This window comes from Zingiber officinale, chromosome 3A, assembly GCF_018446385.1.
Source record: "Zingiber officinale cultivar Zhangliang chromosome 3A, Zo_v1.1, whole genome shotgun sequence".
NCBI classification, from domain to species: Eukaryota; Viridiplantae; Streptophyta; class Magnoliopsida; order Zingiberales; family Zingiberaceae; genus Zingiber; species Zingiber officinale.
The window spans coordinates 22,691,962-22,713,845 of record NC_055990.1 but is presented as its reverse complement, the minus strand read 5'-3'; the positions used below and the strand labels follow the sequence as shown (position 1 = coordinate 22,713,845).

The 21,884-nt window shown below is 37.8% G+C and overlaps 3 protein-coding genes across 4 annotated transcripts; all 3 read left to right on the top strand.

Moving 5' to 3' along the window:
• Positions 1 to 8,057: 8,057 nt before the first annotated feature.
• On the top strand, positions 8,058 to 11,245 carry LOC122051431 (UDP-glucuronate:xylan alpha-glucuronosyltransferase 1-like). Of its 2 annotated transcripts, none has more exons than XM_042612570.1 (3): positions 8,058 to 8,519; positions 8,606 to 8,897; positions 9,277 to 11,244. In XM_042612570.1, the coding sequence occupies exons 2-3, from the start codon at positions 8,827 to 8,829 to the stop codon at positions 11,099 to 11,101; spliced, it is 1,896 nt and encodes a 631-aa protein (XP_042468504.1). In that variant the 5' UTR covers positions 8,058 to 8,519; positions 8,606 to 8,826; the 3' UTR covers positions 11,102 to 11,244. The 2 variants fall into 2 exon arrangements, with proteins under 2 accessions (XP_042468504.1, XP_042468505.1); XM_042612571.1 differs by lacking the exon at positions 8,058 to 8,519 and having other exon boundaries at positions 8,618 to 8,714; positions 8,774 to 8,897; positions 9,277 to 11,245.
• Positions 11,246 to 12,145: 900 nt separating this feature from the next.
• LOC122051430 (alcohol dehydrogenase 3-like) lies at positions 12,146 to 14,457 on the top strand. Its single transcript, XM_042612569.1, has 10 exons — positions 12,146 to 12,348; positions 12,425 to 12,561; positions 12,639 to 12,685; positions 12,785 to 13,110; positions 13,200 to 13,282; positions 13,392 to 13,467; positions 13,558 to 13,619; positions 13,707 to 13,802; positions 13,911 to 14,072; positions 14,160 to 14,457. The coding sequence occupies exons 1-10, from the start codon at positions 12,312 to 12,314 to the stop codon at positions 14,274 to 14,276; spliced, it is 1,143 nt and encodes a 380-aa protein (XP_042468503.1). The 5' UTR covers positions 12,146 to 12,311; the 3' UTR covers positions 14,277 to 14,457.
• Positions 14,458 to 17,215: 2,758 nt separating this feature from the next.
• Positions 17,216 to 19,681, top strand: LOC122051429 (alcohol dehydrogenase 3-like). The gene is made up of 10 exons (XM_042612568.1): positions 17,216 to 17,469; positions 17,556 to 17,692; positions 17,770 to 17,816; positions 17,904 to 18,229; positions 18,319 to 18,401; positions 18,511 to 18,586; positions 18,677 to 18,738; positions 18,828 to 18,923; positions 19,030 to 19,191; positions 19,279 to 19,681. Exons 1-10 carry the CDS (start codon positions 17,433 to 17,435, stop codon positions 19,441 to 19,443), a joined length of 1,191 nt encoding a protein of 396 aa, XP_042468502.1. The 5' UTR covers positions 17,216 to 17,432; the 3' UTR covers positions 19,444 to 19,681.
• Positions 19,682 to 21,884: the final 2,203 nt, after the last annotated feature.

Sequence of the window (21,884 nt, the reverse complement as noted above, 5' to 3'; positions counted from 1 at the left end):
TTGGAACCCCAAGGTGTTTTGATGTGATCAAACAAGCTAAGTTAGGTCCTGTGTTTGTTTAACCCTTGTGTCTAAGTGTGCAGGAGCTTAGGAACACAGGAAGTCGAGCGGAAGACGCGGCTAACGAGAAGGACGGCACGGGGAGAGAGCCGACGGGCTCGGTGCGTCCGAGGGACGAGGTGACCGCGGAAGAGTACACCGGCGGACGAGAAGAACGTGCGCGGCGTTCGAGGGACGAGAAACCGGGAAGGAAGGCTGCTCGAGTAGAAGGCCGGAACATGGGTTCGGGTGAGCCCTATTCCGGAAGGCCGAGATCACCCAAGCAAACGGAGCCGGAGCGAACAAACCCGGCCCGAGATGAGCTGGATCGAGACGAGCTGAACCGGAGTCGAAAAGTCAACCTATGTTGACCTTAGGGCTCCGGGCGCCCGAAATCGACCGGGGCGCCCGGAACCCTTCCGGGCGCCCGGAATCGACTTTTCAACAGGATCGAGTTTTGACTCGATCCGACCGTTGGGGGATAAAATTTATCCCCCCCAGGGCGCCCGGAACCCTTCCAGGCGCCCGGACCAAGACTATAAATATAGCCTTGGTCCAGAAGCAATCATTAATGAAGAACAACTACTTGTAATCCAGTGCTTTCATTTGTGTTATTTCTGTCTGTGCTTTCAACGCTGTAAGAGGCTACTCCGCCCAGAGGAGAATCAATTAGTGCGCCTTCTTTGCCTTGAATTAGCAATCCTCTGATTGCAAACCAAGTAATTCCTCTGTGTCTATTTTTTGTTTTAATTAGTCTCTGCCTTTTTAATTTACAAGTTCTTTTAATTTAGTTGAATATCGGAGAAGGGTTTTTGGTTTTATTTTGTAGGGCAATTCACCCCTCCCCTCTTGCCGGCCTCAAAAGGGACCTACAGATTCTGCACTCAATCAATTCACTGTCTTCTTTCTAAAATATCATGTAGTTATTAATGTAATAATCAATTTTTTAGACAAGCAAACCTAAACCTTTAATCAATTTTTTGTATTGTAAAAGCTATTAGACATTATATTATCAGCAGGAAGTAACTCAGATATCAATTGACATATGTCATCATAACATCTTTCTAAAAAATGATGCTCTGTATTGATGTTTAATAATCTTGCAGTAGCTGATAATTGGGAATGACCAGACAGAATCTCTTCCCACATTTCTCTTTCCCCTGTATTTCATCTATATTTAAATAATCAACAACATTCATAGCGTCATAAATCATTGATTGCATTGCATTCTTATTAGATGATGATTCCCCTAAAGGAGTTGTGTCAGATGAAGAAGCAATCGAAATTCCAATACGGTGAGACAAATAAAGCTCTCTATGATAGTATAAGCTTAAGTTGTAGTAATTTAGAATAAATCTTTTTTTACATAGATGTACTTTTACAGTATTCTCATCATAGAAAGCTTTATTTCTACATTTGGAATGATTACACGGACTACTTAACGTGATATTATTCATATATTCTGAATGACTCTTTACAAAATTCACAAGCTCTTCAACTCCAACAAAATATTCACCTCGGATAAATCCATTTTTCTAATCTATTATACTAAGTTAAAATTCTATAACTTGATAAACTAGGTTAAAATCAACCAGGATAGAATTCTACAACCTAGAAGCAACAAATTCCTGACCACGAGCTTAAGGGTGGCCAAGAGGGATGGCTAATCCAGCGGCAGCGCTGGTCAACTCATGGCAATGAGTCCTGAGTCAGGCCAAGCTCGCTACCACGATCTCAAGGCCTGCTAGAGTCGCTGGCACGAGCTCAGGGCCGGCCAAGCTCCCTATTGCAACCTTGGGGCCAGCTAAGTTCTTCGTTGCGAGATCGGGGCCGGTGGAGGTCGCCGCCGCGAGATCGGGGCTAGCCAAGTCGCCACAAGGTCGCAACCGACTAGGATCACCCGTCGTTAAGGTTTAATAAGTAAAATGGAGGAGAGGGAAAGAGTGTTGGTTGATACTCGGAATATCGTACCGGTTCCCCTGTACAAAATTTTGTACAAGTCCTGAACTATTCCTAACAACCTATTGTGTTCTTTAGAAATTAAATTAGGAATCGCAAGCGGAACTTAATATTATTGATTCCAAATTTAACATATCTGTTCTTAGAGGTTTAGACTTGGATCGCAAACGATGCTTAACATTATTAATCCAAGTCCACCCATGTTACAAAGTTGATTAAATATTTATTTCTAAAATTGGCTTCCAGGTTAAACATGGCGAGTCACTAGGCCTTCTTGATTATGGGATCATCCACCACTTCCTTGACAAAGCCTTTTTAAGAAATTCAATATTCAATCTCCTTATAATAACCCTAGGTTTAACCAATAAGAACAATTGAATCACAAGATCGAAAAAGAAAAGAAAAGAATACAAACTCGAACCACAAATTCGAAACCTAGAATCACTAGCCTCTTGTATTTGGTATTTCAAAATTCTTACAAAGGAAAAACTAGTATGATGCGGAATAGAATTACTAGTTATACCTTTTTTTGTAAATAACAACCTCTTGATCTTCTATCGTATTTCTCTTCTTATCTCGAATGTTGTGTGGGCAACGATCTATCGTGATGAGAACCACCAAGACTCCTTCCTTCTTGCAAGTTTCGGCCACCAACCTTCAAGCTCCAAGGGATGCAAGAGCAAAACCTCCTTTCTCTCATTCTTCTCCTAACAAGAATCGACCACCAGCAAGAACTCCATGAGAGGGATGCACCGACCACTAAAGAAGAAGAGAAGAGGAGAAGAATAGGGCTGGCCACATCAAGGAAGAGAGGAGGGGAATACTAGAAGATATGTTTTTTTTTAGGTGAGGCACCTCTACCCCCTCTTTTATATTCCTTGATCTTGGCATATAAGGAAATTTAATTATAGTTAAAATTCCCTTATTCTCCTTGCCATTGGTTAATAAGAAAATTTTAATTAAAAATTACTTTTAACCCTTTACATGGTTGGCCACCTCATGTGCTCCAAATAAGGCAAGTTTTAAACACAAAATTAAAACTTCCTTATTTGTTTCCGAAAATTTTAAAATAAAAAATTTCTCTAATAATTTTTCCTTTCATGGTTGGTTATAAAAGGAAATTTTATAAATTAAAATCTCTCTTTTAAAGCATGTAGATGATTTCCAAAAAGGAATATTTTCTTTAAAATTAAAATCTTCTTTTTAACTACAAATAAGAAAATATATCTAATCTTTCTCTTAATCTTTTGTAGAAGGGTATAAAAGAAAAACTTTAAATTTTAAACTCTCTTTTAAAATCATGGCTTTCACGTATGGAAAGATTTTAAATAAAATCTCTTTTATTTTTATATGGTCGGCCACACTAAGCTTGGGCTCTAAGCTAGGGGCGACCACCTTTACTTGGCTCAACCTTTGGCTTGGCCAGCCCAAGCTTGCTTGGTCGGCCACCTATGGTTGGGTAGAAAGGTGGGTATAGGTGGGCATCATACTTTATAAATAAGAGGCTACGATAGGGACCGAGAGGAGAAATTGATTTTGGTCTCCCGATGAAATTAAGCTTCCCGTGTTCTCCCCGAACACCCAATTTAATTTCATCAATAATAATTCATACCACTAAATACTTATTATTGAACTACCGCACCAATCCCAAATTACATTTTGGACTCCTTCTTATCATGAGTGTGTTAATCTCCCTGTGTTTAAGATATCAAATGTCCACTAATTAAATGAGTTACTAACAACTTACTTAATTAATATCTAGCTCCAAGAGTAGTACCACTCAACCTTATTGTCATGTCGGACTTAGTCCACCTGCAGGGTTTACATAGCAATCCTTATGAGCTCCTCTTGGGGACATTATCAACCTAGATTACTAGGACACAGTTATCTTCTATAATCAACAACACACACTATAAATAATATCATTTCCCAACTTATCGGGCCTCTTGATTTATCAAACTAAATCTCACCCATTGATAAGTCAAGGAAATAAATACTAGATATATGTGTTTGTTATTATATCCAGATTAAGAGCACACTTCCATAATATCAAAAGGCCTTGTTCTTTTATTCAGTCAGTATAAAAAGAACTTTCCTTAAATGGTCCTGCTCAATACACTCAGAGTGTACTAGTGTAATTTTATAGTCAAGATAAACTATTACCAAATTACACTACGACTATTCTAATGGTTTGTTCTTATCCATCTTAGTCGTGAGCAACTGTTTATAATTTATAAAGAACTGATAACATGATCTTCTGTGTGTGACACCATACACCATGTTATTTACAATATAAATTAATCGAACAACTACACTTAGCTTATAAATGTAGACATTTGACCAATGTAATTCTTTATTATAAAATAAATGTTTACAAAAAGCTAGGCTTTTAGTATACACTCTAACAAAGAGAAGATCATACTGATAGGTGGGAAGGTCACTGGAGGAGAGGACACCGGAGGAGATGGATGTCGGAGATGGGAAGGTCGCTAGAAGAGAGGACCTCGGAGGAGACGGTCGTCGGAGGCTCGATTTCACGGACACGCTGGAAAGGCCGAGAAAATGTGATCCTATGCCCTAAATCACGATGTTAGCAACGGATTGGTAGTTTCGTCACTAATTAGAGATGAAACAAATATTCCATCTCTAGTTAGAGACGGAATTAAAATATACATCTCTATTTAGAGACGGATAATTTATTTTCATCACTAATATTTACTAATTAAATCATTTTGTTATGATAAACGACTAAAATAAAGATGGAAATATAGTTTTTTTTTTAATTAGAGATGGAATTATAATTAATAATAATAATAATAATAATAATAATAATAATAATAATAAGGGTAAAAAAAAAGGAAAAGTCTTTTATTTAGTATCACCTTTTTTTTTTTTAAAAAAAAAGGAAAAAACATATTCTAATTTTCATCTAAAAGTATGTCATTCAAATGATGATTTAGCAATTTAAAACTAATGTTAGATAAAATTACTCAATATTATAATAGCTTCGGTTAAAATTACTGACAGTAATTTTTTTTATCAAAATTACTCCAAGCAACTTTGGTCAATTTTAAATTACAATAAGTTTTTGACTTAAAGCTACTTCAATTTTAATAACTTTTTTTTTTTATCAAAATTAGTTTAAATTATATTAATTTGAGTCAAAAGTATTACAATAATTCCAACTTAAACTTGTCAATCAATATTAAAATAATTATATATATATTATATGCACATTCTTACCCTTACTCTATATAATCATGGGTGATCCTCATATGTCCAGATGTTCAAAAGTATTTTTGAGTGCTCCGATTCAATTTTGAGAATTGGGATGCCTAGGAGTGCTTCCGTACACTCGGACTTGTGAGAAAATATTCTTGGGTGCTCTGATTCAATTTTGAGAATCGGGACACCTAGGAGTGCTTTTGTACACTCGTACCTGTGAGGATATATATATATATATATATATCTTCTCTGAAGACGGAATGATCGGAATGATGTGACTAGAATGTTGGCTCAATCATTACGACCCAAAGGGAAAAGGGGAGGGGTTGAGCTGTCATTTGAGTTGATCAACTCATCAGAAGACCTCTGGTAAACATTACCTATAGATAACAATCGGTTGTCTCGGTCTCTGGTACCCCGATGCTCGAGGCACGTCTCAAATATATAAGGAGTCGAATAATAGTAGAATAATAAGATGCATAGAGAATAAGTATGGAAAACATACCCTGGCCCAGGAGCACTCTCTAGTAGATCGGTGAGTTGGTCATGACGTTGATCGAGTCGTTGTGACCCGGAAGCGTAGATAAATGTAAATCGAATGAGGAGATAGATTTGACGACACGGAACGAGACACGACCTAAATTTGGAAGGCGACACACATGCCGATATATAACAATGGCACACAAACCAGAACATGGCACACAGGTCAGACGGCGCCAAGACTGGAACATAGCCTCGGCTCGAAGGCTGGAACACAATAGCGAGGTGCATGCCAGGATGACTTGGAAGAGGTTGGATCACATCAAAAGTGGGTGCTAATGCGGATTAGGGGTTGGATCGACGCTGAAAGCATGTGTCAGCGCGGATCGAAGGATGACAACGTGCATTGGGCAGCTTTGGCCGCTGGACGTAGGTGCTAGCTGCTGGAGGTGGCGTCAGAGGGTGGCAACGACTACTGGAGGTGGCGCGGAGGCAGCGGTGATCGCTGGCGACGACGAGGGGGAGTCGGTGGCATCGGAGTGGAAAGGGTAGGCAGTGCTGGCGCTGGGAGTAGGCGGCGCTAGCCGCGTGAGAAGCGGGTGGCGCGACGCGGTGTGTGTGGCTGCGGCCTAGCTCGCAGCAACGATGGTGAGGTGGCCGAAGATGGTCGGAGGCGTCAATGGCGTTGGCCGGAGGCGATAAGGCTACTGGTATGAGGGGAGGCGGCGTGCGTGAGCTCGAGGAAAGAAAACCCCCTACGACAGCATGCATGATCGGTGGTGAAGGTCAGAGAGCGACAGTGCGCTTGAGGAGTGACGGAGGCGACATTAACATCATCGATTGGTGTCGGCATCGGCCCCCCCCCCCCCCTCTCTAAAAGTCTTAATAGGGAATTGACCAAGATGCCCTCTTCTTTCTTCCTAATTTCCTTAGCCACCAAATACATCCGCATCAATATATATAGTGAAAAGATACGCTGCGGATCGTTCACTACGGAATGATCCGCAACAAATTTTTCGAGGCACTTGGAATTAATCAGGCACATCGATTCATTTTTTTATTATTTTTTAAAAATTTTTAATCAGGATGCCTAGATTTGATTCAGTGCCTGACTTTTTTTTTATTTTTTAAAAATCATAAATTACTTAAAACATCCCAAATACATATATTATACCCCGTGAGCACCTAAAATTATTTATCTTGAACACTATAACCTAATAGGGATGGCTGAACCATAGAGAAAAATTTTATTAGGTTAAACCGGGCCATTATGATTTTAAACCCAACGTCTAAATTTTAAAATCTTAAATTTTAAATACATATAATATATTCGTAAGCATTTAAAATTTTTAATCTTGAACACTATAACCCAAAAGAAAAACTTGATCTAAAATTTTTAATTTTAAACATTATAATCCAAAAGGGAAACATGAACCTAAAGGAAAAATCTTATTCACTCAAATTCATTATTATCTTAAGTCCTAAATTACATATAATATATCCCAAAATAAAAAATAATAAAAAGAAAACTTAAGAGAAGAATTTAGACGTCTGGATTCATTCCAATGTCCCGAGTGTAATCAGTCCAGTATGAGAATCATAAAAATAAGAGCCTTTTTAATTCTTGAAAAAACAACACATTAAATAAAACCATACGCAATATATTTGATAGAATTTTTTATTGTTAATGCAATGAGATTATGAATCAATAGCTTTTATCAAATACTCGAGCAGATTGGCATTGGTACGTATATAAATATTTACTTGAATAGGAGGTTAATTCTGATGTAAAAATATTTTATTGTGTGTCTAATTTTTTTCATGCAAAAGTCCCCTTGTTAGGTCAAACGCCCTTATAATTTATCTCCGAATGTATGAGACGGCTGATGAGTATAACATGTGGCAAAAAGTCGATTCGTTTATTTTCAACGCCCCCACTAATTCATACCAATACGGAAGAGTATATAACAGATCACACGGTAAGATACAAAATTCTGGGAGACATTTTACTAACTCGCAGGCTGCACTCCAATGTCTCTTTAGTAAAATTCTAACAACATTTCAACAAATTCTTATATAATGCAATGGTAATTGGTAAACCGATACTTATAATAAGATCTGAAGGAGTATTACTCTTCCCCATATCTCGCCATTTATATTGATAGTTAGTAATTATATGTAGTTTATTTTCTTGGTGTTAATCTAGGGATATTTGGAGACGAACGAATCATCCTTTATATAAAAAAAAGTATTATGAAAGAACATAAAAAAAATCCAACAGATAAAAGGAGCAATTAATTAATCTTTTAGTGTCTGCCAACCCAAAATAGCTAAATTGATCAGACTGCTGCAGTTTGATGCTGCACCGTAACCAATGAAACCATTGATGAGGTTCCCAGTCTCATCTCCCTGCCCTGTGTCTCCAAATCTATTGACTGAACCAAAGTATCTACATCTATGCAGAATGTCTGCTTCAACTGCAACGATCTTTGATCCCGACCTTAAAAATTGAATCTTTAAACAAAGCCCAGAGCAAAGATGATATTTTTTTGTGCGTGGTGGAGTTGATCTGAAGCTTGAAGAAAGAAGGAAGGATGTTCATTGAGTGCAGATTTGAACTCTCAACGCCTCCTTCACCCACTCCCATGGCGGCGGAGAAGGAACTACTAAGCTCCTTTTCAGTTTTCATTAGCAGGTTCCTTTATTTCTCATGAGAGAGAGAGAGGAAGAGAGAAAGGGGGCAGAAAAAAATTGATATCGTTGGAAGCTGCAAGCTACTTTGGGCTCCCAAGATTTCAGGGGAGGAACAATCACAGGTCGCAATTCCATGCTTTGATTCATTAATCTCGCTTAAGCTTTTAAAAATCCTTCCTTTTTGCTCATCATCCATCGTTTGCTCTAGCCGCTTTATTAGTTCACCATCTCCATTCTTTATTCGCTTCTTTTCTCCTCGGATCTTGGCCGTTTCCTCGAGGATCCTTCTTCGCGCGGCCGCCTTTCTCCTTACGCGGGTAGGTTTCTTCACCTTCCCCTCCAAGATAAGATTTTTTTCAATCGCTTTCTTGCACAGCTAGAGAGCTGAATACAACAGCATTGTCGTCTGGTTATTCCTCCCTAAGCAAAATGAGAGGGGTCAAAGGAGGAGACGCCGGAGGCAGCCCGGTCGAGGCCCGGCATCGGTCCGCCGGAAACCCGTAAGTAGTTGTCCACTCTATCTTCTTCAACTCCCCCATTTGCATTTCCGATATCCATTCAGTCTACATTCTGTTTCATGACTGTGGGAATGCAACAAAAATGCTTCTCAGAATTCAGAATGCAGGGATGACGGTGATGATCGATGCATAGTTTTGTGCTCGTTTTCCCTCTATTAGTTGTAAGATCTGTTCATCAGATCCACCGTAGCTTATTGTTTTACGAGCAGAAAAGCCAAGGAATCATGACAGAGGCACATGATTTCAGGACCATCTTGCACAGATTTTCTGCATCTTTGCGAGTTTGTTTTGATCTTGCTAAGTAAATGACCATCTAATTCAGTGGTTTCACTGCGATCTTATCAGCTATTTTCCCGTGCAGATCTAATGGCTCTGCCAACAAAAGAGGGCCCCAGAGGAGCAGTGACTTCAAACAAGCTGACAAACCACTGGTGTTAAGGCCCTGTTCCATACAACTCGTCCTATCGATCATCATCGGCGGCACCGTCTTAACGATCCTCCACTGCCCTGTAGCTCACCGGAATGAGCATCGATTGCGCACCGCTTCGAGGTTCATCGACGTCGGATGGATTTGGGACAAAGCCAAACCTGATCCCCGTTACGTATCGAGCTCGGTCGTCGACTGGGCGCAGCTTCTGAAATGCATCAAAAACTTGAATACTGAAGAGGAGAATCTGAAGATTGGCCTCCTGAACTTCGACGTCTCTGAGATCAACCAGTGGCATCGGCACTTCCCGCGCGCTGGATTCTCGGTCATACAGCTCGATTATGCAGCGAGCGACGTTACGTGGGATGCCCTTTACCCTGAATGGATCGACGAGGAGGAAGAATCGGAAGTGCCTTCCTGTCCCAAACTTCCTTCTCCCAGGTTCCCGGAAGGTTCCTGCTTTGACCTCGTCGCGGTCAAGCTTCCAGGGAGGAGCTGGCCGAGAGACGTCGCTCGGTTGCACTTGCAGCTGGCCGCCGCTGAAGTCGCCGCAGGTAATTCCCGGCGAAGTCCGACTGCGCTCCACGTTCTGTTTGTGTCGAGCTGGTTTCCGATCCCAAATCTCTTCGCGTGCAAGAATCTCGTGCGGCGGGAAGGCGATGCGTGGCTGTACAAGCCGGATTTGAGATCGCTGCAGGAGAAGCTGCAGCTTCCTGTCGGCTCGTGCGAGCTCGCCCTCCCCGTCGAAGCAAGGGGGAGGCCGCGGTCAGAAACTCCTCGCCGGGAAGCATACGCCACCATTCTCCACTCCGCCGACGTTTACGTCTGCGGCGCCATTGCAGCTGCCAGAAGCATTCGCTTGTCCGGATCAAAGAGAGACCTGGTGATCCTCGTCGATGAAACGGTCGGCGACCACCACAGAAGTGGGCTTGCAGCTGCGGGATGGAAGATCAAGACCGTCACCAGGATCAGGAACCCGAAGGCCGAGCGGGATGCTTACAACGAGTGGAACTACAGCAAGTTCCGGCTGTGGCAGCTCACGGACTACGACAAGCTCATCTTCATCGACGCCGACCTGCTCGTCCTGCGAAACATTGACTTCTTGTTCACTATGCCGGAGATCGCCGCGACGGGCAACGACGGCGCGTACTTCAACTCGGGGGTGATGGTCGTGGAGCCGTCGAACTGCACGTACCGGTTGCTGATGGACCACATCGATGAGATCGAGTCGTACAACGGAGGGGACCAGGGCTACTTGAACGAGATCTTCACCTGGTGGCACCGCATTCCGAGGCAGATGAACTTCCTGAAGCACTTCTGGGTCGGCGACGAGGAGGGGATGAAGGCGGCCAAGACTCGCTTGTTCGCCGCCGACCCGCCCGTCCTCTACGTGCTGCACTTCCTGGGGGTAAAGCCATGGCTGTGCTTCCGCGACTACGACTGCAACTGGAACGTGGACGCGATGCGGGAGTTCGCGAGCGACGCTGCGCACGCGACTTGGTGGAGGATGCAGGAGTCGATGCCGAAGCGCCTGCGGAGCCACTGCCTGCTGACCACGAAGCAGAAGGCGGGGTTGGAGTGGGATCGAAGGCAGGCCAAGAGGGCAAATTTCTCCGACGGGCACTGGAGGCGGAAGATACGTGACCCGCGCCTGCGAACTTGCGCCGAGGAGTTCTGCAACTGGGAAAGCATGCTGCGGCATTGGGGCGACCCGAACTGGTCCGGTGAGAATTCGACGGCGATTGCGACCGGAAAATAGGAGTTTTTAAATTAATATTGGGAATTAGAATAAATGATATTTTGTTAAGACTTCAAATTTTTTTTTATCTCTCTCCCAATAATCGTATGTGAAGTGGGCAAAAATAAAAATAAAAAAGTTATCCCCATTTAATAAAACACAATCGTACGTGAACGGTGAAGTGGGAAAAAATAAAATAAAAAATATATCCCCGTTTAATACGTTTGATAAATTGTTTTGTATTCCTGGCATTTTGTTCCTGTATTTAAATATAATATTTAATTCTGAATTTTTAATTACTTTAAATAAATTTTATAGTTTTTAAAAGTCTAATTTATTACTTTTATAAATTTTATAGAAATAAAATGATATTTAAATTAAATTTTTATAGAGTTTTAAAAAGTATGTGGTATCTTTTGTATCCAAAATTTTCATAAAATTTTATGAATTTTTTTTAAAATTCTTTGGATATAAATATTAATCAATAAGAATTTTTCAAAACACTTGGTAAATTTTAAAAATAAAATAAAAAGTTTTCTTCTCACCATTGAGATTTCTATAGACCAAATCATTTTAATTTTTTTTTAATGAATAAGTCATTTTTCTTATTCGTTAATACATTAAAAATATATTAAAAAATAATTTCTCTATTTTTAAAATAACATAAATATCACCTGCAAATTATCAGCATTTTAATTTTAATTTTAATTTATTTATGTATTTACATCTTCTATTATTAATTTATTTATTGTTTTTTTTTCCTTTTTAATCATATTATAATTTTAAAAAATTAATTTTTATTTTTAATCATTATCATAACATTATAATTGAAATAAATATTACCTTTCACAATTTTTTAAGAGAAAATTTTAACTGCTAAAAATAAAATAATAACTGATTGTGGGTACTGAATAAGCCATTACCCAATTATAAATATGCATTCCTTTATTTATATTCCCATTCATTATTATAATCCAGATATGGCAATCATACGTGAATCACACCCTTATTCCCTAAACCAAACGTCCCTACGGCTCGATTCCGGCAACCGGCTTCTGGTTTCGGAGTCCTGAAAGTCGAAAACAAGGGACTGCTCTCGCCGACGGTATGCGACTGAGATGGAAGGCGGCCGCCCGTGACGCTACGCGAAGCATGGAGTTGGCTACAAATACTCCACCAGCTGCTTGCTCGTCTCTCCATCGATCGATCTTTGCAATCTCACGAGGAAGAGATGTCGAGCACTGCTGGCCAGGTCATCAAATGCAGAGGTTTGTGCTTAGTCTTCGTTTCCTTGATTTTAATCTCAAAGATTTGATTTGATGGTGGGAATCTCGATGTGTTCAGCGGCGGTGGCTTGGGAGGCTGGGGAGCCGTTGGTGATCGAAGAGGTGGAGGTGGCACCGCCCAGAGCGATGGAGGTCCGAGTTAGGATACTGTACACCTCTCTTTGCCACACCGATGTCTACTTCTGGGAAGCTAAGGTACCCTCATCTGTCCGATTTTGCTTGAATCGATCGATTTGTCGATAGAGGAGTACTCTTTTGCAATGCTTTTGCAGGGCCAAAAACCGGTGTTTCCTCGCATCTTTGGTCACGAAGCGGGAGGGTATGGTTTCTCTTGCCCTAGATAAATTGAAGATGCAATTTTTTCCCCCATTTATGCTCTGGTTGATTTCATTTCCATCGTGTTCTTTTGTGCTCTCAGAATCGTTGAGAGTGTGGGAGAGGGCGTGACGGATCTCGCTCCGGGAGATCATGTCCTCCCTGTATTCACGGGTGAATGCAAAGAATGTGCTCACTGTAAGTCCGCAGAGAGCAACATGTGTGATCTCCTCAGAATAAATACTGACAGAGGGGTGATGCTAAGTGATGGGCAATCAAGGTTCTCCATCAATGGAAAACCCATTTACCATTTCTTAGGAACCTCCACTTTCAGCGAGTACACAGTGATCCATGTGGGCTGCCTTGCCAAAATCAACCCCTTGGCTCCCCTTGATAAAGTGTGTGTTGTAAGCTGTGGTCTATCAACAGGTGAGTGATGAAATTTCCAGTGAAACAATATAATGTAATATTGGTAACAACACTTGGAGGCCTTTTATCTTTGTTGTTCATTTCTTTAGGTTTTGGTGCTACTGTTAATGTAGCAAAACCACCAAAAGGTGCAACCGTGGCCATCTTTGGCCTTGGAGCTGTAGGCCTCGCTGTGAGTGTTATGCCTTCCTGTTATCTGAACTTTGAGTACATTGTCATATGATTCATGGAAAACTTCTATATTAGTTTCTGAATATCCAAGTGCACTTCCATGTGATTAGGCTGCTGAAGGAGCAAGAGTCTCAGGGGCATCAAGAATAATTGGTGTTGACCTTAACCCTAACAGATTTGAGCAAGGTGAGATAGTTTCAGTAACTCTTATTCAGATTACTCTCTTTGCATTCAGCTGTTCGCTGATCAGTTTGTTCTAACTCGCGTTGCCATTAGCTAAGAAGTTTGGGGTGACTGAGTTTGTGAACCCGGCAGATTATGATAGACCTGTTCAAGAGGTTTGTTTCTGTGATTTTATTTTGATTCTTGATCTTATGACTGAGAGATGAATGCAACAATGCCACACATTTGTACTGATTACTCAGGTAATAGCTGAAATGACAAATGGTGGAGTTGATCGGAGCATCGAATGCACTGGCAATATAAACGCCATGATATCTGCATTTGAATGTGTTCATGATGTAGGTATTTTTTTTTGCTCCATTAACCAGTTGCTTCGTATAACTACCTTGTGCATAATTCCTCCACTGGCAAAGTTTAGTACTATACTCATAGCATTGTGAACTCAGGGCTGGGGTGTTGCTGTGCTTGTTGGGGTCCCTCACAAAGATGCTGTGTTCAAAACACACCCTGTCAACTTCCTGAATGAAAGAACCCTAAAAGGAACCTTCTTTGGCAACTACAAGCCACGCACTGATATTCCCGGAGTCGTTGAGAAGTATATGAACAAGGTAAACGAATGAGTTCTTAAAGCTTCAGATAATATGATCTGAGCTACATTACCAATACAAACTGAATTGGTTTTTGATATGCCGTAGGAGCTTGAATTGGAGAAGTTCATCACGCACAGCGTGCCTTTCTCTGAAATCAACAAGGCTTTCGAGTACATGCTTAAAGGTGAGAGTCTCCGGTGCATCATTCACATGGATGGCTAGAGGATTCAAATTTCAGGAGCAACGAAGGTTTTGTTAAGTAAAATGTAGAGCATCTTCTGAGGAGAAATGTGAGGTTTTATCGCATGAGGAATAAGGTTGTTGCTGCTTTTATGCTTCTCATAAAGTGAGATTACAGTAGTCTGTTTGGCTTTTGGCAATGTGGATTTTGTTCTTTTGGTGACATGTTGTTTATTGATCTTAAACCAGAAATTTCCCTATCATACCTATTTGTTTTCATTTAAAAAAAAAAGAACTAGCTGAGATGCTCTTATCCTTGGCATATGCTGGGCAGTCATCCCTTTGGCTTATGCTGAGAGGCTCTTATCCTTCATTCCAGCCTCTGAAATCTTCTATCAATTTTCTAATTTTTAATTACCATAAAGCTTCATAGTTCATACTGCTGAAGTCTTAAGTACAGGCCAGGTATTCATACGTATACTTATTTTTTTTTTAGAAAAAAAATCTATAATCTGATATCCCAATCTTGAAACTAGCTAATTCCCGAACGGTCTGATTTCATATTTCATCCATCTACTAAATCAAAAAGTATTTGTAATTGTCTATCCAAAATGATTATTTGTCTTTAAGTTTGTTATTCCACTGAAAAAAAACATTCCATAGAGAATTGATTTCAAAATTATTAGAGTAAATACTCATTTATATATCAACTACTTGAATCTGTAGGAGCGCATTAGTAACGCATGCAATTTTGGTGGTATTGCACCATCCGTGTGGCAATGCATACTAAGAATAAATTTATGGACACCCTTACGGCAGTAGTGAAGTAGGAAGTATCTTCGTAATTTCTTAAATATTTAAAGATTAGATCATAACTTCGATGAATTAATAGATATTTTTTTTTTCATAGTTGGTTGACTTAAGAAGTCTGATGGACCATTTATTGTGAGTGTTTCCTAATTATCCTAAGATCGGGCCGGAGGATTAATCGACATTGCCGCCAATTAAAAAAAACTTTATGGGCAAAAATAACAAAGGACGTCAATTATTTGCAAAATTGTTAGATGAATGTCTCATTTTCAATTAAAATCAAATGGACATCTCATTTAACATAAACTGTCCAAAATATTCTTGTATTTTCTGATCATTCGGTCGTGTAGAAGTTAGTTTCTACAATAGTAACTTTATATATTTAAATATTTTATGTTTTTAGTGATAACTTAGTTAAAAAATATTTTAACGAGCAAAATAAAAGATAAGGACTCCATGACACTTATTACATTTCAAATGAACATTATTCGATCTATAAGTTCACACGTAGTTTTTACAATGTGTAACTTTTTCAATGTGTAGAAACTAGTTGTTAATATTTACAATGATGTCTTTATATCATTTTAATTTTATTTATCAAAGTGATAAGCTGATTAATATATCATTTGTAAAACAAATGTGAAAATTATATGATAATCATTATATTAGATTTTAAATGAATATAATTTAATCATGATCGAATGTGTAGAAGCTAGCATATAGCTTCTAGGGGTGGGATCGGGTCGGGACCCGTCCTGTAACCCCTTTACCCAATACTCGTCCCGATAAGAATTGAGATTTTTTTTCCTCCCGATCTCGTACCAGAAAAGTGTCAGGACCTGAATGTTCGGGATCCCGAATATTCGGGATCGGGTAGGGAACCGTAAGAATATCTCGAAAAATATTTTTTTTAGAAAAAAATCTATGAAGACTCAAACAATTTTTTAGTACAATACAAATAAATTAAAACGATTTCGTGGTACATAACCATTAAAAACTAAAATATCTTCTTAGTACATCATAAATATATTAAAACTAATAAAAAAAACTTAAACTACTACTTAATTTATACTTTATACCTAATACAAGAAAATCTAAAAATAAAAGTTATTATGACAGTTATTATATCAATAATGAATTGATGATCCAATGACCTTAGTTCTTAAAAATGTTTGGATTCACGTGAAATCCATAGAAGATCATTGTGAGTATCACATCCTCAACTTTCAGTCTCTTCGAATTTCGATGAGGGTTATCCTCTCATGATATCTAATATATTATTCTAAAAGAATAACTAGCATATACTATTTAAATGTTAATTTGGCCGACTTAAAGTGATAAATAATATTTTTTAGATTAATTTTAATTAAAAATTAAATAATTACTTTTTTATATTTTAGTGTTATTAGAAAGGATATTTTGATATGGCGGATTTTTTTAATGATTTATATAATTTTTAAAACTCTTTTTGATTTTTGCAAAAAAAAACTTTTAAATACATTTTAAAAATATCAACAAAAAAAAACGATGGAGAAACTAGTAACAGAGGCGTTTGGTTTAAATTTATCGATTGAAATAATAATGAATTTAATTACGGATCAATAAGAATGAATATTAAGATTGTATTATCGTTCAAATTTTATGACTGTAATTGATAATATTTGTGTCGAATCAATATTATGAATTAAATAAAATTTTAATTTTACCTTTATTAGTTATTATATTAAAATATTTTAAAAATTAATTTCTCTATATTTTAAATAACATAAACGTTACCTTAAAATTATCGATAAAAGATTTTAGTTTTTCTTATTTTAAATTATTTATGTATTCTACATATTCTATTATTAATTTACTTATTATTTTCTTCCTTTAAACCATTACCATAATATTATAATTAAAATAAAGTTTACTTTTTCCTTTTTAATTATTACCCTAATATTATAATTGAAATACATGTTACGTTGTCTTTTTTTAATAATTACCATAGAGTTAACAATTAAAATAATAGCAGGTTGCATTATCAATTATTAAAATACAAGGGGGGTCTTTTTTTTTTTTAAGGATAATTTTAATTATTAAAATTAAATAATAGCTAATTGAAGAGGAAATACGGGAATGAGTAATTATCAATTATAAAGATTGATTGCCTTATTTTCATTCCCATTCCCGACCTTGTTCTCCTCAACATGCCGATTCCAGCAACCGGCTTCTGGTTTCGGAGTCCTCTCGCCGCCGGTATGCGACTGAGATGGAAGGCGCCCGCCCGTGACGCTAGGCGAAGCATTGAGTTGGCTACAAATACTCCACCCGCTGCTTGCTCGTCTCTCCGTCGATCGATCTTTGCAAGCTCACGAGGAAGAGATTGAAACAGCGGGAGTCGAAGAGATGTCGAGCACTGCTGGCCAGGTCATCAAATGCAGAGGTTTGTGCTTAGTCTTCGTTTCCTTGATTTTGATCTCAAAGATTTGATTTGATTTGATTTGATGGTGGGAATGTCGATGTGTTCAGCGGCGGTGGCTTGGGAGGCTGGGGAGCCGTTGGTGATCGAAGAGGTGGAGGTGGCACCGCCCAAAGCGATGGAGGTCCGAGTTAGGATACTCTACACCTCTCTTTGCCACACCGATGTCTACTTCTGGGAAGCTAAGGTGCCCTCATCTGTCCGATTTTGTTTGAATCGATCGATTTGTCGATAGATGAGTACTCTTGTGCAATGCTTTTGCAGGGCCAAAATCCGGTGTTTCCTCGCATCTTTGGTCACGAAGCGGGAGGGTATGGTTTCTCTTGCCCTAGATAAATTGAAGATGCAATTTTTCCCCCCATTGATTTCATTTCCATCGTGTTCTTTTGTGCTCTCAGAATCGTTGAGAGTGTGGGAGAGGGCGTGACGGATCTCGCTCCGGGAGATCATGTCCTCCCTGTATTCACGGGTGAATGCAAAGAATGTGCTCACTGTAAGTCCGCAGAGAGCAACATGTGTGATCTCCTCAGAATAAACACTGACAGAGGGGTGATGCTAAGTGATGGGCAATCAAGGTTCTCCATCAATGGAAAACCCGTTTACCATTTCTTGGGAACCTCCACTTTCAGCGAGTACACAGTGATCCATGTGGGCTGCCTTGCCAAAATCAACCCCTTGGCTCCCCTTGATAAAGTGTGTGTCGTAAGCTGTGGTCTATCAACAGGTGAGTGATGAAATTTCCAGTGAAACATTATTATGCAATATTGGTAACAACACTTGGAGACCTTTTATCTTTGTTGTTCATTTCTTTAGGTTTTGGTGCTACTGTTAATGTAGCAAAAACACCAAAAGGTGCAACCGTGGCCGTCTTTGGCCTTGGGGCTGTAGGTCTCGCTGTGAGTGTTATGCCTTCCTGTTATCTGAACTTTGAGTACATTGTCATATGATTCATGGGAAACTTCTATATTAGTTTCTGAATATCCAAGTGTACTTCCATGTGATTAGGCTGCTGAAGGAGCAAGAGTCTCAGGGGCATCAAGAATAATTGGTGTTGACCTTAACCCTAACAGATTTGAGCAAGGTGAGATAGTTTCAGTAACTCTTATTCAGATTACTCTCTTTGCATTCAGCTGTTCGCTGATCAGTTTGTTCTAACTCGCGTTGCCATTAGCTAAGAAGTTTGGGGTGACTGAGTTTGTGAACCCGGCAGATTATGATAGACCTGTTCAAGAGGTTTGTTTCTGTGATTTTATTTTGATTCTTGATCTTATGACTGTAAGAGATGAATGCAACAATGCCACACATTTGTACTGATTACTCAGGTAATAGCTGAAATGACAAATGGTGGAGTTGATCGGAGCATCGAATGCACTGGCAATATAAACGCCATGATATCTGCATTTGAATGTGTTCATGATGTAGGTTTTTTTTTGCTCCATTAACCAGTTGCTTCGCATAACTACCTTGTGCATAATTCCTCCACTAGCACAGTTTAGTAGCATACTCATAGCATTGTGAACTCAGGGCTGGGGTGTTGCTGTGCTTGTTGGGGTCCCTCACAAAGATGCTGTATTCAAAACACACCCTGTCAACTTCCTGAATGAAAGAACCCTAAAAGGAACCTTCTTTGGCAACTACAAGCCACGCACTGATATTCCCGGAGTCGTTGAGAAGTATATGAACAAGGTAAACAAATGAGTTCTTAAAGCTTCAGATAATATGATCTGAGGTACATTACCGATACAAACTGAATTGGTTTTCGATATGCTGCAGGAGCTCGAGTTGGAGAAGTTCATCACGCACAGCTTGCCTTTCTCTGAAATCAACAAGGCATTCGAGTACATGCTTAAAGGCGAGAGTCTCAGGTGCATCATTAGCATGGATGACTTGAGGATTCACATTTCAGGAGCAAGGAGCGTTTTGTTAAATAAACTGTAGAGCATCTTCTGAGTAGAAATGTGACGTTTTATCGCATGAGGAATAATTAAGGTTGTTGCTGCTTTTATGCTTCTCATAAAGTGAGATTATAGTAGTCTGTTTGGCTTTTGGCAATGTGGATTTTGTTCTTTTGGTGACATGTTTCTTATTGATCTTAAACCAGAGTTAATTAGGAGAAAGTTTCCGATTTGTTGTTTCGAAGGATACTTATTTTTATGTATTTAAAATTTCCCTATCATACCTATTTGTTTTCATTAAAAAAAAAAAATTCTAGCTGAGGCTCTTTTCCTTGGCTTATGCTGGGCAGTCATCCCTTTGGCTTATGCTGAGAGGCTCTTATCCTTCATTCCAGCCTCTGAAATCTTTTATCAATTTTCTAATTTTTAATTGCTATATAAAAAAGGGGGTAAATCTGTTACTTAACCCACAGATATGGATACATAGATGTTAGATATATGATAGGATAAATATCAGATCACGAAGTCTTAATTATAGACTAGGTATTCATGCGTATACCCTTTTTTTAAAATAAATAAATATATATATATATATATAGGATATCTTATTCTTGGAACCAACTAATTCAAAGATGGATAGTCCGATCTTATATTTTATCCATTAAGTAAATTGGAAAGTACTTATGGTTAATATTTTTAGGTTCGTCTTTCTAGGAAAAACACTATATAAATATAAGCATGTAAATTATGAATATATTTTACTCCATCACATTTGACCTTTACATGGAGGAAATTAGATATCCAACGAGATATTTTATACCCGTTAAAAATTGATTTATGAATTATTAGAGTAACACTCATACAATACCAATTACATCAATCCATAGGAGCTCATTATTACTGATTAATGCATGCAATTTTGGTGGTATTGCACCATCGGTGTGGCAATGCATAGATAGATCATGATATTTGCACAACTAAGACTATAGGAATAAATCAACAAATTAACGGATAAATTTCTTTTAATAGACGATTAACCTAAGAACATTAGGGTGATGTGTCATTTATTGTGAGTACTTTCTGATTATTTTGATAGTCATTGAAAATTTTTTATAAGATTAGACCAGATCACCCTAGGATCAATCAACATAAATTGGATACATCATACATAATACCAATTAAAAAAATAATAATAACTTTATAGGCAAAAATAATAAAGGGTGTCTATCATTTGTAAATAGTTAGATGAATGTCTCATTTCCAATTAAAGTCAAATGGGCATCCCATATAATATGAACTATCTAAAATATCTTTACATTATCGATCATTTGATCATTTGGAAGCTAGTTTCTACCACAATAACTTTGTATATTTTAATTTTTTACTTCTTCAAGTGTTAACTTAGTTAAAATAATATTTAAACGAGCAAAACAAATGATAAAGACTCCATGATACTTACTATATTTTAAATGAATATTATTCGATCTATAAGCTAACACATAGCTTTTACAAGGTGTAGCTTCTACAATATATAAAAAATAATTGCTAGCTTTTACAATTATGACTTTATATCATTTTAATTTATCTTAATACAACATTTCAATGAATAAACAAACGTGTAGACTATATAACAGTCATTTATATTAGATTTTAAATGAACATAATTTAATCATAATTGATGTGCAGAAACTAGCATATAACTTCTATAATATGTAGTAGCTACTTGCTAGCTTCTACACATTGTAGAAATTAACTGGTAGCTTTTGCACGTTGCAGAAGCTACTTGATAGCTTTAACAATAGTGCTAAATTTAGAATAATTTTTAGATAAAATTATAGGAGGGACACCTATTTAATTTTTTCAGGAAAAATGTTAATATGATGTTGCTCTTAATTTTGAGCACCTTTTAATTTTTAACATAAATTTATCTATAGATGCAATTTATTTAAGTTACTTTGCAAATGTGGTACCTACAATTACGGGAAATTATTAAATAAATAATATTAATCTTAGTTAACAAGTGAAGTTTAAGTGAGAGATACATGAAACTAAAAATTCGCATGTGCTAAGTTATTTGATACTTAAGTATATCTATATTTAAATACACACTCGAAATTGTGACGAAAAATGCCATCTATTTTAATTAAATGGATATGCATTGATAAAAATATGAGATTATGTTGATTCCAGACGTCTTTCACAATTTATTTTTAAGTAAAAAATTAAGGGTACATTTAATTTACGTATTGTCTATTTTCATTTTTTTTTAAAAATGCATATTTTTTAAGAAAATAAAAAATAATTTTTAAATCTTTTTTATTTTTTCAAAAAATTCTTATTTTTTTTTAAGATCTACATAGAAAATGTAAATAAAACATTATTTTTAAGAAACGTTTATTTTTCAAAAAATAAAAAAATAAAAAACGTATAAATCAGGCACCTTTAAGCCATGTGGGTTTAATTAAAAATATATAATTTTATATT

What these genes read in the sequence shown, in the direction of transcription:
- LOC122051431 (XM_042612571.1), top strand. Translation starts at nt 8,827, where the DNA reads ATGAGAGGGGTCAAAGGAGGAGACGCCGGAGGCAGCCCGGTCGAGGCC. An exon ending in CATCGGTCCGCCGGAAACCC is followed by an intron (nt 8,898 to 9,276) that starts GTAAGTAGTTGT and finishes TTTCCCGTGCAG; the next exon opens with ATCTAATGGCTCTGCCAACA.
- LOC122051430 (XM_042612569.1), top strand. Translation starts at nt 12,312, where the DNA reads ATGTCGAGCACTGCTGGCCAGGTCATCAAATGCAGAG. An exon ending in TTGGAGCTGTAGGCCTCGCT is followed by an intron (nt 13,283 to 13,391) that starts GTGAGTGTTATG and finishes CCATGTGATTAG; the next exon opens with GCTGCTGAAGGAGCAAGAGT. An exon ending in TTGAGAAGTATATGAACAAG is followed by an intron (nt 14,073 to 14,159) that starts GTAAACGAATGA and finishes GATATGCCGTAG; the next exon opens with GAGCTTGAATTGGAGAAGTT.
- LOC122051429 (XM_042612568.1), top strand. Translation starts at nt 17,433, where the DNA reads ATGTCGAGCACTGCTGGCCAGGTCATCAAATGCAGAG. An exon ending in TTGGGGCTGTAGGTCTCGCT is followed by an intron (nt 18,402 to 18,510) that starts GTGAGTGTTATG and finishes CCATGTGATTAG; the next exon opens with GCTGCTGAAGGAGCAAGAGT. An exon ending in CCCTAACAGATTTGAGCAAG is followed by an intron (nt 18,587 to 18,676) that starts GTGAGATAGTTT and finishes CGTTGCCATTAG; the next exon opens with CTAAGAAGTTTGGGGTGACT.